This window comes from Neovison vison, chromosome 13 (genome assembly GCF_020171115.1).
Source record: "Neovison vison isolate M4711 chromosome 13, ASM_NN_V1, whole genome shotgun sequence".
Classification (NCBI taxonomy): domain Eukaryota; kingdom Metazoa; phylum Chordata; class Mammalia; order Carnivora; family Mustelidae; genus Neogale; species Neogale vison.
Window position 1 is genome coordinate 829,478 of NC_058103.1, and position 16,264 is coordinate 845,741.

Below are 16,264 nucleotides of genomic sequence, written 5' to 3' on the forward strand. Positions count from 1 at the left end.
TTTGCCCATTTGAATGCCTTTTATTTCTTTTTGTTTTCTGATTGCTGTTGCTAGAACTTCTAGCACTATGCTGAACAATAGTGGCTAAAGGGGGCAACCTTGTCATGTTCCTGATCTTAAAGGAATGATATTTGCTGTGGGTGTTTCATAGATGGAATTTATGAAATTGAGGAATGTTTCCACTATCCCACACTCTGAAGAGTTTTAATCAGGAAAGGATGCTGTATTTTACTGAATGCTATCTCTGCATCAATTGAGAAGACCATGTTGTTCTTCTCTCTTCTCTTATTAATTTGTTTTATCACACTGACTGGTTTGCAAATGTTGAATGGACCTGTCAGCCCAGGGAAAATCCCACTTGGTCATGATGGATAATCATTTTAATGTACTATTATGCAATTATTTAGGATCTACATGACAATTTTGGCACCCATATTTATCAGGGATATTGGTCTGAAATTTTCCTAATTGATGGGGTCTTTGCCTAGTTTGGGGTCAAGGTAGTCCTGGCCTCATAGAATACAAGTACAGAAGCTTTCCATCTGTTTCTACTTTTTGAAAAAGGTTCAGGAGAATAGGTATTATTTCCTCTTTGAATATTTGGTAGATTTCCACACAGAGTCCAGCACGTCCTGGACTCCTGTTCTTGGGAGGTTTGTGATCATTGCTCCAATCTCGTTACTGGTTATTGGTTTATTCAGGTTGTCAATATCTTCCTGTTTCAGTCTTGGAAATATATAGGTTTCCAGGAATGCATCCATTTCTTCTAGGTTGCTTAATGTATTGACATATAGCAGTTGACAATAATTTCTGATGATTGTTTCTATTTCCTTGGTGTTAGTCATGATATCTCCACTTTCATTCGTGATTTAATAATTTACTAATTTAATTTACATAACTTAATACTTTAATAATTTAATAATTTCGGTCCTTTCTCTTTACTTTTGGATAATTCTGGCCTGTGGCTTATTTATCTTACTAATTCTTTCAAAGAACCAGCTTCTAGTTTCGTTGATGTGATCTACTGTATTTCTGCTTTCTATTTCACTGATCTCTGCTCTGATCTTAATTGTTACCCTTCTAATGAATAGATTAGGCTTAATTAGCTTTGTTTCGCTTCTTCCTGGGCTGTTTCTAAAGCCGCAGCAAGAGGGCGCACTCCTCCAGCTGCCAGTCAGCCTGGGAAGGAGGTTGCCCCATAATGAAGGCAAGACCATTTCCTCTGCACTCTCTCCCAGCATGCCAGCTACCTCGCAGTCCACTTTCAGGATACTTACTATTCTCTGGCATGTTTGAATAATTACTCTCACGCCTGATAAACACCTTTTCTCAGGAGACAGGATGGCGGAGAAATAGGAGATGCTGTTCCAACCGGTCCCCTAAAGTGAGCTGATTATCTACCAAAGAACTCTGATCACCCATGAAATCAGCCTGAGATTAGAATTATAAACTTCTGGATCTCTATGGGGGCAGAAGAGGCCAGTGGACAGGTAAAGTGGAGGGGGAACATCGGATTGATATTGGAAGATAAAGAAGAGGGAGAGGGAGACACCAGAAGCGACCCATTGGAAATTAATACCCCAAAATGAGAGTGCCCTGTGATTGGGAACCAGCATTAACTTGGAGTCTGGTTGAAAGCACTCAAAAAGAGCAAAAGATCTTAAGGGGAATTTGGTTGAATCAGGTGGTTAGGGACAGGGGTTTAGGACCATGAACCCAGGACCACTACCGCTGGTGCTGAGCCAGAGAGAGTGCAGCAGAGAACCAGGCCTTGGTCCCTGAACTGCCAACATGCATGAAAGCATCTGGATGGCGGCTCACGTGAGAGAGTCTCATGTCGATGCCAGCTGGAGCTCTCTAGAACCACCGCTTTTTGTACTCTGCATGCACACTCTGCGAATGGGGTCTGAGTCATGCTCCACACCCTTCCCTGAGAGAGATCCTAGACAGTGCTCTCTAGGACCAGGAGAGTCTGAACACTCCCAGCCTGGGAGAGCATGTAAATCTCAGTGTGCTATCTCCACTTGGGACCTCTCTGGAGGTCTGGACCTGCACAGCCATGGCAGAGGCAGCCACAGGAAGCCATCTCTCTGGACTAGTATTTCTCATGGCTTTGGGTAAAAGCGGGTGTTCTTCTGACCACTGAGACAGTGGCTGGGGACGTGTTCTTCCAATAGTAGGGGGGGTAATATATATGCTCTGGAACACCCAGAGAGGAATAGACCGAGGCTTCTCTCTGAAGCAGAGGTCGTGGTGCAGTTTGTTTTCCTCTAGACCTCCAAAGAAATGCCAAAATCCACAAAGGGAGAAAAAAAAAACTCCAGAGAACAAAAGCCAGAAAAGACAGTTTCCTCAGAGCCCAACCTTGAGAGGGGACAGAAGGACTCAGCTATAGCAAGACTTCCTGAAAAGACACACAGCAGGCCCCTCCCACAGAAAGCCAGCCAAAAAAAAAAACCACAAGAGAACAACCACCACTACTTCCTAGATACAACTTTAATTTTTTTTATTTCTTTTGAGCGTAACAGTATTCATTGTTTTTTATACCACACCCAGTCCTCCATGCAATCCATGCCCTCTCTAATACCCACCACCTGGTTTCCCCAACTTCCCACTCCCCACCCCTTCAAAACCCTCAGATTGTTTTTCAGAGTCCATAGTCTCTCATGGTTCACCTCCCCTTCCAATTTCCCCCAACTCCCTTCTCCTCTCCATCTCCCCATGTCCTCCATGCTATTTGTTATGCTCCACAAGTAAGTGAAATCATATGATAATTGAGTCTCTCTGCTTGACTTATTTCACTCAGCATAATCTCTTCCAGTCCCGTCCATGTTGCTACAAAAGTTGGGTATTCATCCTTTCTGATGGAGGCATCATACTCCATAGTGTATATGGACCACATCTTCCTTATCCATTCGTCTGTTAAGAACTCCTCAGGGGAGACAAGGGGCAGGGAATTAGGAGGAGGCACCCTTTCAACCTGTACCCTAAAGTGAGTTGATCACCTTCCAAAGAACTCCAATCACCCACGGAATCAGCCTGAGATCAGAATTATACACGTCTGGATCTCTACTGGAGCAGAAGACGCCAGTGGGCAGGTAAAGCAGAGTGGAAAAGTCGGACTGATATCAGAAGATAAACAAAAGGGGGAGTGAGCCACCAGAGGCGATCCCTTGGAAAGTAATGCCCCAATATGAGAGTTCCCTGCGCCTGGGGACCAGCATTAACTCCGGAGTCTGGTAGAAAGCACTCAAATAGAGCGAAGGACTGGGGGGGGGGGTTTGCGGGAATAGGGGTGTTAGGGTCGGGCTTAAATCCCCAGACCCAGGACAGCCACCCCTGGTGCAGAGCCAGAGAGAGTGCAGCAGAGAAACCAGGTCATGGTCCCTGAACCACAAGCAAGCCTGAGAGTGTGTGTCGCCTGGCTCCCATGAGGGGCTGGGAGCCTCGCCAGCCAACAGAAGCACAGCCTTTTTGCAGTCCCCACGCGAGTGCCCTGCAGTGCCATCAGAGTCCGAGTCCTGCCCTGCGCCCTCCCCTGAGAGAGGTGCACACAAACGCCAGCCGGGTGCTCTTGGACCGGAAAGACCAGGCACTCCCAGCCCGGGCCAGCAGGAAAATCTCAGTGTGCGATCGCTGCTTGGAACTTCTCTGGTGTCTGGAGCTGCCCAGACAGCCGCTGCTGCCTGGGTTTTGGGTACAAGCAAAAAATCCTGAGTCCCCAGGGACCGCGACTGGGAACCTGATCTGCCAGCTGCCAAGGGGGGATTTATTTCGGCTCCACAGCCAGACTGAGACTTCTCTCTGAGAGGGAAGTCAGGGTGACGTTTGCTTTCCTCTAAACCTACAAAAACCATCAAAAGCGGTCAAGGCGAAAGAGAAAAACAAAAATGAACAATTACAAAAACCTCCAGAGAACAAAAGCCTGAAAAAACCAGTTTCCTCAGAACCCACCCACTTGAGGGGGGCAGGAGGACTTAACTCAGAGAACACCATTGACTGAAAACCCACGTGGCAGGCCCCTCCCTCAGAAAACCAACTAGGAAAAGGAAAAAAAAAAAGATGACAAGAGAACAACCACCACTACTTCATAGGACACTTTTTTTTTCCAATTTATTTATTTTCAGAGAAACAGTATTCATTATTTTTTACCCACACCCAGTGCTCCATGCAATCCGTGCCCTCTATAATACTCACCACCTGGTGCGCCCAACCTCCCATACCCCACCCCCGCCACTTCAAACCCCTCAGATTGTTTTTCAGAGTCCATAGTCTCTCATGATTCACCTCCCCTTCCAATTTACCCCAAATCCCTTCTCCTCTCTAACACCCCTGTCCTCCATATTTGTTATGCTCCACAAATAAGTGAAACCATATGATACTTGACTCTCTCTGCTTGACATATTTCACTAAGCATAATCTCTTCCTGTCCTGTCCATGTTGCTACAAAAATTGGGTATTCATCTTTTCTGATGGAGGCATAATACTCCATAGTGTATATGGACCACATCTTCCTTATCCATTCATCCGTTGAAGGGCATCTTGGTTCTTTCCATAGTTTGGCGACTGTGGCCATTGCTGCTATAAACATTGGGGTACAGATGGCCCTTCTTTTCATGACATCTGTACCTTTGGGATAAATACCAAAAATTTGTATGGAATCAGAAGAGACCCCGAATCGCTAAGGAAATGTTGAAAAACAAAAATAAAGCTGGTGGCATCACCTTACCTGATTTCAAGCTTTATTACAAAGCTGTGATCACCAAGACAGCATGGTACTGGCATAAAAACAGACACATAGACCAGTGGAACAGAGTAGAGAGCCCAGATATGGACCCTCAACTCTATGGTCAATTAATCTTCGACAAAACAGAAGAAAATATACAGTGGAAAAAAAGACAGTCTCTTCAATAAATGGTGCTGGGAAAACTGGACAGCTATAACTAGAAGAATGAAACTCGAGACAGGAATCCATCAGAATCCTAGAGGAGAACATAGGCAGTAATCTCTTTTATATCAGCCACAGCAACTTCTTTCAAGATACGTCTCCAAAGGCAAAGGAAACAAAAGCGAAGATGAACTTTTGGGACTTCATCAAAATCAAAAGCTTCTGCACAGCAAAGGAAACAGTCAAGAAAACATGAGGCAACCCACGGAATGGGAGAAGATATTTGCAAATGAAAGTATAGACAAAAGGTTGATATCCAGGATCTATAATGAACTCCTCAAACTCAACACACATGAAACAGGCAAACATATCAAAAAATGGGAAGAAGATATGAACAGACACTTCTCCAATCAAGACATACAAATGGCTATCAGGCACCTAGGTGGCTCAGTGGGTTAAAGCCTCTGTCTTCAGCTCAGGTCATGATCCCAGGGTCCTGGGATCGAGCCCCACATCGGGCTCTCTGCCTGCCTCTCTGCCTACTTGTGATCTCTGTCTGTCAAAAAAAAAAAAAAGAAAAAAATCTTAAAAAAATAAAAATAAATAAACAAAAGGCTATCAGATACATGAAAAAATGTTCATCATCACTAGCCATCAGGGAGATTCAAATTAAAACCACATTGAGATATCAGCTTACCAAGTAGAATGGCCAAAATTAACAAAACAGGAAGCAACATGTGTTGGAGAGGATGTGGAGAAAGGGGAACCCTCTTCCACTGTCGGTGGGAATGAAAGTTGGTGCAGCCTCTTTCGAGAACAGTGTGGAGATTCCTCAAGAAACTAAAAACAGAACTTCCCTATGACCCTGCCATTGCACTCCTGGGTGTTTACCCCAAAGATACAGATGTCGTGAAAAGAAGGGCCATCTGTACCCCAATGTTGATAGCAACAATGGCCACGGTCGCCAAACTATGGAAAGAACCAAGATGCTCTTCAACAGACGATTGGATAAGGAAGATGTGGTCCAGATACACTATGGAGTATGATGCCTCCATAAGAAAGGTTGAATACCCAACTTATGTAGCAACATGGATGGGACTGGAAGAGATTATGCTGAGTGAAATAAGTCAAGCAGAGAGAGTCAATTATCATATGGTTTCACGTATTTGTGGAGCATAACAAATAGCATGGAGGACAAGGGGTGTTAGAGAGGAGAAGGGAGTTGGAGTAAATTGGAAGGGGAGGTGAATCATGAGAGACTATGGACTCTGAAAAACACTCTGAGGGGTTTGAAGTGGTGGGGGTGTGGGAGGTTGGGGTACCAGGTGGTGGGTATTATAGAGGGCACGGCTTGCATGGAGCACTGGGTGTGGTGAAAAAATAATGAATCCTGTTTTTCTGAAAATAAATAAATTGGAAAGAGAAGACCTAAAATAAATGGAGCAGCACCTCCTTCATGGGAAAAAAAAATACATAAATTTAATTTAAAAAAAGGAATATATTTTCGCTTTTGTTTCCTTTGCCTTTGGAGACGTATCTTGAAAGAAGTTGCTGTGGCTAATGTCAAAGAGATTACTGCCTATGTTCTCCTCTAGGATTCTGATGGATTCCGGTCTCACGTTGAGGTCTTTTATCCATTTTGAGTTGATCTTTGTGTACGGTGTAAGAGAATGGTCGAGTTTCATTCTTCTACATATAGCTGTCCAGTTTTCCCAGCACCATTTATTGAAGAGACTGCCTTTTTTCCACTGTATATTTTTTCTTGTTTTGTCAAAGATTAATTGACCATAGAGTTGAGGGTCCATATCAGGGCTCTCTACTCTCTTCCACTGGTCTATGTGTCTGTTTTTATGCCAGTACCATGCTGTCTTGGTGATCACAGCTTTGTAATAAAGCTTGAAATCAGGTAAGGTGATGCCACCAGCTTTATTTTTGTTTTTCAACATTTCCTTAGCGATTCGGGGTCTCTTCTGATTCCATACCAATTTTAGGATTATTTGCTCCAGCTCTTTGAAGAATGCTGGTGGAATTTTGATCGGAATGGCATTAAAAGTATAGATTGCTCTAGGCAGTATAGACATTTTAACAATGTTTATTCTTCCGATCCAAGAGCATGGAATGGTCTTCCATCTATTTGTGTCTTCTTCAATTTCTTTCATGAGTGTTCTGGGACTTCATCAAAATCAAAAGTTTCTGCACAGCAAAGGAAACAGTCAAAAAAACAAAGAGGCAACCCACGGAATGGGAGAAGATATTTGCAAATGACAGTACAGACAAAAGGTTGATATCCAGGATCTATAATGAACTCCTCAAACTCAACCCACACGAAACAGACAAACACATCAAAAAATGGGCAGAAGATATGAATAGACACTTCTCCCATCAAGACATACAAATGGCTATCAGACACATGAAAAAATGTTCATCATCATTAGCCCTCAGGGAGATTCAAATTAAAGCCACATTGAGATATCACCTTACACCAGTTAGAATGGCCAAAATTAACAAAACGGGAAACAACATGTGTTGGAGAGGATGTGGAGAAAGGGGAACCCTCTTACACTGTTGGTGGGAATGCAAGTTGGTGCAGCCTCTTTGGAGAACAGTGTGGAGATTCCTCAAGAAATTAAAAATAGAGCTTCCCTACGACCCTGCCATTGCACTCCTGGGTATTTACCCCAAAGATACAGATGTCGTGAAAAGAAGGGCCATCTGTACCCCAATGTTTATAGCAGCAATGGCCACAGTCGCCAAACTATGGAAAGAACCAAGATGCCCTTCAACGGATGAATGGATAAGGAAGATGTGGTCCATATACACTATGGAGTATTATGCCTCCATCAGAAAGGACGAATATCCAACTTTTGTAGCAACATGGACGGGATTGGAAGAGATTATGCTGAGTGAAGTAAGTCAAGCAGAGAGAGTCAATTATCATACGGTTTCACTTATTTGTGGAGCATAACCAATAGCATGGAGGACAAGGGGCGTTAGAGAAGAGTAGGGAATTTGGGTAAATTGGAAGGGGAGGTGAACCATGAGAGACTATGGACTCTGAAAAACAGTCTGAGGGGTTTGAAGTGGCGGGGGGGTGGGAGGTTGGGGTACCAGGTGGTGGGTATTATAGAGGGCACGGCTTGCATGGAGCACTGGGTGTGGTGAAAAAATAATGAATACTGTTTTTCTGAAAATAAATAAATTGAAAAAAAAGAAAAGAATATATAACAATTAAAAACAAAAAAAATGTCATTTTCAAAAAATAAAAAAAATATATGCCCATGCCATGGAGGCTGGACATGGGATTAAGTCCATCTACTGGTGTTCTATGGGCCCCTGAAGACTGGTTTCTCGCAATGTCCCACCTCCCAGGTTCCCCAGGACTTTGTTGCTGATGATGACACATAGGAAGGAAATACTCTGACTTTATTTCTGAGTTTCCTTCCAAGTACTGAATCAAAGTTGTAACTAATTTGTCTCTACCTTGCACCGTGCTACAACAGAACATTTAACTAAAGGCTTTGATACCACCTGGTGACACCAAAGAGGTGAGAGACTGCAGAAGATCTGTGGGAAGTGACAGCCAGACTGCCTCCAGTACCTTGATGTAAAATCAATTTTACTGCATTTCCAGATGCCAGGTAACCCCCGTCATGGGTGGACATAGTGGCAGCATTCCCAAAGGTGACAGGCAGAACCAAAGGGACTGGGAGAAGGGAGAGATTCCTTTGAAAGTAACTTTGGGAGAAGAAGGTATGTCCCAACAGACCTTTTCCTGTCTCCCTGACCAGAATCTCTCATTGCCACAGAGACACCGATCCCACATCAGACATAAGATTGTGTCCATAGGCTGATACCATTGCCACATAAAATTAGACTCACCAACTCCCCTAATGGACAGGGATTTGAATTATATGCTGATTCTTTAATCCATTGTTACAAATGATACCCTGGGTTTCTGCTCCATGGTTAGCCCCTAGAATAATTATGGGCATCAAGCTTTTCCAAAAATGCCTTAAACTTATGACATAAACATATTACACATGTCCTTTTAGCATCTTCACAGTACTTCCTAATTTTAGTTATGTTTTATCTGTATTTCCATAATTGACAATGAGCTTTCAAAAACACCTATGTAAAGTAGAAACTGAACAGAGTAGAGAAACTTGCATATGATGCAAAATTATTCCTCTGCATCTTCCTCAGGTTCATGGTTGTTGTGGAAAGCATATAAATAATACATTATCTGAGCTCCTCAGCTACATATCTAGGGAGAGAAGCAAATTTATTGTAATATCAGACACTGGAAACAATTCGACCCCCAAACAACTTCTTAAAAAAATAAAATCCTACTATGTCCATTCTTTGGACAGGTGCTAATCATTAAAACCAATGATTCTTTTTTAGGGTTTATATTATATTAATTGTTTCAAACACATTGTATCTTGGTAGTTTTTACTTTAAAAAGAAAAAAAATCTTTAAGAACTGAAATCTCACCTCCAACAGGAATCTCTGCACCCCCACAGTACTTTTCCTGTCTCACGTCATCAGCCACATCTTATCTTGTGTTCCAATGAGGTGTTCAGGTCTCCTCTCCATTAAACACTGGAGCAGCTCCAGTGGAGACCTGTTTATCAAGCAAAACACCAGTTTGCAGGGACACACTGTGGAGAACGCCTGGATAGAACAAAAGAGCAGTCAAGTTTGCAACAACAGAGGGTCCTACCCAGAAATTGTGGGAATTCTGACAATCTATATATGTGCATGAACTAGGAGCTTTGCAAAATGGATAAGCTAGAGTAACAGATGTATTTCTTAGGAAAAGTCAGTAAATTTCTATCAGAGGGTGTGCTCATTGTTCAGGAAATTTTCAGAATACCTCTGAGTGTGTCAGGACAAGCTCCCTCTAGAATATGGCCTAAAAGAAGAAGACTCTGACATCCTCTAGTAGATAAAAGTGCAGATTTTGAGCTTCAGAACAAAGGGGAGGCTGCACCATAAATGAAGGCAATCAACATGGTCCTGAGAAAGAGAACCCAATTCTAGGCACACCATGATGAGGAGACATAGATGGTCACTAAGAAGCAGAGGGTCTCTGGGAAGCAGGAAGCAGTGGATACCCGTGTCTCAATTCTAAGCTATTTACACTGAAGTAATGTAAACCCTCTGCACTGTGACGCATGACCACCTCATCATGGTTGTGTCTGGAGGGGGTAGTTTGGAACGGAGAAAATGGAGTAGAAGTATCCTTCCCATCTGTACTTCTCAAGGACACTATTTCCAGAAACCTCAACATAAAGGCTGCATTTCTCCTACCTGAATGAAGCAAAATAAAAACTGGGCAAATTATGCTGCAAAAATTAAGCCAGATGGAAATACATGAATGATAGTGACACATCAGAGAACTGTTAATACAAGGTGCAGGGTGGGGACAAGAATGCTAGAGAGGATAGACAGACAGGAAGGACCATAACATGGACAAAAGGAGAAACAGAAAAGCCAGAGATAATGAGACACAGTGAACAAACCCTCCAGGAGTCCACAAGAGATACGAGGACTGGGGTGGAACTGCCCTTCTCACAGGATGAAGGATGGAGACCTCAAACTCTGAGGCTGATAGCTGGGTGCTCCCCTTAACTGCCACTTTCTCTCACTCATGGCCAATTAGTCAGCAAGTCTTGCCGGTGACAAGTTCAAGATGCACTCAGAATCCAACCATTTCTCACCCCTTCGCTGCTGGACAGAGCTCCTATCAGTTTTCACTTGGACACCAGAAAGAATCTCCTCACCTTGCAGATTCCAACCTCCCATGTCCCTGTCTCACTCCTAACTATTCCCCACACCAGAGTCACTCAGAGAATCCTTTACCATGTAGAGAGGGTTGTTGCTGGTTTGTGGTCTGTCTTCCCTCCTCAAAGGTAAGCCCCATGAAGGCAAGTTCTTCTTTTTTTTTCCCAATTTATTTATTTTCAGAAAAACAGTATTCATTATTTTTTCACCACACCCAGTGCTCCATGCAAGCCGTGCCCTCTATAATACCCACCACCTGGTACCCCAACCTCCCACCCCCCCGCCACTTCAAACCCCTCAGACTGTTTTTCAGAGTCCATAGTCTCTCATGGTTCACCTCCCCTTCCAATTTACCCAAATTCCCTACTCCTCTCTAACGCCCCTTGTCCTCCATGCTATTGGTTATGCTCCACAAATGAGTGAAACCATATGATAATTGACTCTCTCTGCTTGACTTACTTCACTCAGCATAATCTCTTCCAGTCCCGTCCATGTTGCTACAAAAGTTGGATATTCGTCCTTTCTGATGGAGGCATAATACTCCATAGTGTATATGGACCACATCTTCCTTATCCATTCATCCGTTGAAGGGCATCTTGGTTCTTTCCATAGTTTGGCGACTGTGGCCATTGCTGCTATAAACATTGGGGTACAGATGGCCCTTCTTTTCACAACATCTGTATCTTTGGGGTAAATACCCAGGAGTGCAATTGCAGGGTCATAGGGAAGCTCTATTTTTAATTTCTTGAGGAATCTCCACACTGTTCTCCAAGTTCTTCTATTTGTGTTCACTGCTGTAATCACAGAGACCAGGGAGGGCTACAGTTTGTGCAGTTAGAACCAAATAAATATTAGTTAATGAACTACACAAACAGTAATAGAACCCACTAGACTTCTGAGTAAAGAATAAAGGATCTGCATTTTGTATTCATTTGTGGGTCTTCAGAATGGTAGGGGTCTGGAAATCATGTCTTTTTTTTTTTTGTCATCATCACTGAGACTACAATGGCCTCTTCATAATGTTCACTGCATGAACTAGTGGAATGAATGTCTGATAGGTTGACTACCTTACATGGTGCCTAGAACTGGCCTGGGAAGAATATGGATGCTGTTCTGTTACCCCCACAAGCGCAGGTACATCTAAAGAGTAGAGTCCATAAGCAATGGCCAGTCTGCAGGAAAAGCACTATTCCACATGGGCTGAATGAATTCTGCACCAGCGACACACAGTGCAGAGGTGACGAAGATACCTCTTGTCTTCAAGGACTAAGAAAATTGTAGGCATCTCTGCTTCTACCTGCTTGTGAACAAGTACCATGGTGGTATATGTGTTCTGAGGGAGATGCACACGGGGAACATTGGGAGCCACGAAAAAGTAAGTGATCATCTTACCTGAAGAGGCCACATGGTCAAGGAAGGACTTCTGAGGATGTTTTTAGCTGAGCTGAACCATGTCTCAGGACGATGTCTAGCAGATGAGAAAAAGCACATTGAGGGAAGAAGGCACAGACTGTGTGAAGGCCCAGCACACATGGTTGCCTTCCTGAGTGGATCCTGGGAGGAAGTTAACAAAACGGGCAAGGACAGGAAACCCTTATAGCACACATTCCTCTAAGGACAGAACCTGTGCTTTCCAACGCTCATGGACACTCCTCCTCTCAAACTACTCATTTCCCCCTAAGAAGGTGACCAATAAAGGGGCTTAACAGAGTTGAAAACATTGGGAGACAAAATCAGAGAAGGGAATCAACTATCTGGATTCCACTCCAGTTAATGGAACTGATGCATGTCTGTATAGCATGGTGTTCCCTGTTATTGTCAGCACCTACAAGGAACAATGTGGCTTCTCACCAGTTCTGTCCCAAAGCATGACATGGCTGCCAGGAGGCTCCATGTGGGGTAACACAGTCTTCTTCCTGGTTGTGCAGCTCCTGACGCATTCCCATTGGAGTTCCACTCCTTTGTTCTAAATGCACTTTGTACAAAGAAACAGACAGAGTCTCAAACAGAGACCATGTTTTCAGGAAATCATAATGGTTCTTATTTTCTGATTAAAATAGAAAACCAGGAGTGTGGCAGAGTAGCAATAAATATGCACTGTTTTGACAGAGGCTACATTCTAGTCACAGTTAATACCCACAGTCAAGGTGCACAATGGCTCAATGTAAGTAAGTCCTTGGAGTCAGTAGGAGACACACATGTGCTGAGCCTCCTAATGAGCCTCTGTAATGCAGGAAAACTATTCTCAACAAAAGGAGATTCCACACATGTCCACTCTGTCCACACTCTGTGGGAGTGTGGGCAGGTGTGGCTGCAGAAATGGGTCCTCTCCATGCACTAGTGACAAGGAAAGAAGGCTCCTGGTTTGAGGCAAAGAGCAGCTACTGTTCCCAGGTGGTGCCTGCAGCTCACAGCTGAGTTTAGCAGTGGAGCTGAGTGGAGAATGTGGGAGTTATGGGCATAGTCAGAGTCTGGCCACTTGACATGAAATCCACAGGCTGGTGCCTGAGTGTCGGATTTGTTCGTGCACAGGTTTCTTCTGCAGCAGGACAGCTCCTCCCATGCTGTGCTTCCACCTGGTGCCTCGCATCTTCCATGGACAGGTCTTTCTGAGCTTCTAACTCAACCTTCTCTGCTCCACCTCTTACTGTCTTTGGTTCTCTTCTCCACAGCCAGCAGAAACGGTTCCTGAACAACACAGGAGTTCCCTTGTTTGGGACAAAGAACTCCTGGGTCAAGAGGGTGTGTGGATCCCAGGACCAAGTGATGTATGAAATTGCTGAATCACTATACTGTACACCTGGAATTAATGTAACAGTGTATGTTAACATAAATAAATTAATTATTTAATTAAATTTTTAAAATATATCAATTAAAAAAAAAAGAGGGTGTGTGGTTGAGCCTGAAGCAAGTGGCTTCTTTCTGCTCTTTCACATCTTCCTCCGGCTGCTGCTTCCAACTTCTGCCTTCAGAGCTGTCAGTCATTAAAACCAGTGATTCCTGATACAGACAGCAACACGACTGTATCCACAAGGATTGATTCTGGGGCAAAGAAGCCCTATAGAGAAAGTACATAGAGTACAATGTCCCATTTATGAATTCTACAGAATTAAAGCTAGTATAAGGTGACAAGAGAAAGAACAATAGCTATCTGGAGACAGGGTGAACAAGGGAAAGGGAAGGAGAAATTCCAGGGGAAATGCTGGAAACTTTAGGGAGAATTGAGGCACTCACTGTCAATAATGTTGATTGTGACACTTGTGTTTATCATATCACACACTCCGTATATGGGCCGTTCATCTTGTGTCGCATATACACATTGAATTTATTATAGGTAATAACAAAGCTGATTTTAAAGGGACATAGAGAGAGTGAATGTTGCAGATATGAAAATACACCTACACGATGCTGATTTTCTCTGTATTTATGGCAAAGTATAAAATAAGCAAAATCAATCCATCTCCATTAGAGGAGGGGTTCCACATTCCTCATAGCCTGACACTCTGTTCTACCGATGATTCGGGGTGAGGGGCAGCTATTCCTGTCGGGGGAGCACTGACCTAGATCCTGGGGTCACTCTCACCCCATATATGCTCATGAACACCTTACGAACACAAGTATACACCCCGGAAAGTTATATAATAAAAAACATTTTCTTCAAAATTTATATTAGCACTAAAAGGTATTCACAACTGCGTGGGTCACAGCCTCTCTGTCAGAATAGATCCCAAGCTGAATATATAGCCAGAGGATATGCAAATAGGGTCCACCATCTGCTGATTAAAACAGCCCAAACCTGACTCTGCAGCTGGGAGAGGAGCCCAGCACCAGGATTCCCAAGTGTTCCAGTCAGTACTCAGGACAGGACACAGAGAACTCACCATGGAATTTGTGCTTGTCTGGGTTTTCCTTGTTGCTCTTTTAAAAGGTAATTCATGGTGAACAACAGACATTGAGGATGTGAGTGGGTATGAGTGAAGGAAACCATGGGTGTGTGACAGATTCCTGATCATGATGTCTTGTGTCTGCAGGTGTCCAGTGTGAGGTGCAGCTGGTGGAGTCTGGGGGAGACCTGGTGAAGCCTGGGGGGTCCCTGAGACTTTCCTGTGCAGCCTCTGGATTCACCTTCAGTAACTACGGCATGAGCTGGGTCCGCCAGGCTCCAGGGAAGGGGCTGCAGTGGGTCGCATATATTAGCTATGATGGAAGTTACACAAGCTACGCAGACTCTGTGAAGGGCCGATTCACCATCTCCAGAGACAATGGCAAGAACACGCTGTATCTGCAGATGAACAGCCTGAGAGTCGAGGACACGGCCCTGTATTACTGTGCGAGAGACACAGTGAGGGGCCCTCAGTGTGAGCCCAGACACAAACCTCAAACTGCAAGGGTATCATCGGATAAATACGGGACGGGATCTGGACCACCAGAGGGTGCACACCACTCACCAATCCTGTCTTTAAGCCCAGGAGCAGATGCAGATGAGGGTTATGGGCAGGTTTCCTGTCAGGATCTAGCGATTCATCTCCAGAGAACACTTTCCCTCAGGGACCTTCTCTGCACACATGCTTCTGTGCTTACCTCTTCACTCTCTGGCTTTGAAAATGTGTTCTAATGGGAAAACAATTATACCAAAGTGCACAAAATACAGCGTCACTCACGTTGTTTATTCTTGTCCCTAAATACCCATGCATCACAGATAAACTGGTGCTCATCAAGTGTGCCTTTACAGGACTCCCAGCTGCTCTCACTGTGCAGCACAGGTCCACCCTCCTCAACGTGCAAACTCGCTAGAAGCAGCATAAAGTGCATGCTGGACGTGGGGCCACCAGAGGCATCAACAATCGAAAGCAAAAGAAGAAAACGTCTTTGTTGGGACATGACTGTCTGAAACAATGCTCAGAGCATCGGTGTTAGAGACAACATGGGAAAGCAGTGGAGCCCCTCCAGGTGTGATGTGTAGACTGGACATCACACACACACACACACACACACACACACACACGCATGAAACCTTTTTCACTTTGCCCTAATTTTTCTGCAGCAAAGGTGGTCCTAAGACAAAAATACACAGCATACAGGAAGACCTCAAGAAGCAAGAAAAATCTGAAAGAAACACTCCAACGTTACACCTGAAGGAGCTAGAGAAGGTTGATGACTAAAGCCTAAATACAGGAGAAGGAAGGAAATAGTAAAGATTAGAGCAGTAATAAGTGATATAAAAAACAAAAGAATAAAAACACAGAACAGAACAAAAAAGCAAGGCCTAGTTTTTTGGAAAACAAAAACAATAAAATTGAGAAACCTCTGCCTAGATTTATCAAAAGGAAAAGAAGAAACCCAAAATAAATGATATCAGAAATCAGTATGATTTTCTGTGGAACAAATAGGGTTTGGGAGCAGTAGGAGGGGCCGGATGGGGAAACTCGGTGATGGGCAATGACACATGATGAGTGAGCACTGCGTGTTTCATGCAAATAATGAATTGTTGAACGACATCAAAAACCAATGATGTACTATATGGTGGCTAAATGAACATAATTTTAAAGTGAAATTTAAGGAGATAATGTGAGAAAATAAATACTTAA

The 16,264-nt window shown here is 43.7% G+C and overlaps 1 gene segment (V, D, J or C); it reads left to right on the forward strand.

Annotated features, from left to right (window-relative positions):
• The first annotated feature begins 14,472 nt into the window (after positions 1 to 14,472).
• On the forward strand, positions 14,473 to 15,838 carry LOC122894058. The segment is given in 3 exon segments: positions 14,473 to 14,604; positions 14,708 to 15,170; positions 15,721 to 15,838. Coding segments are annotated over 3 exon segments (627 nt in total).
• Positions 15,839 to 16,264: the final 426 nt, after the last annotated feature.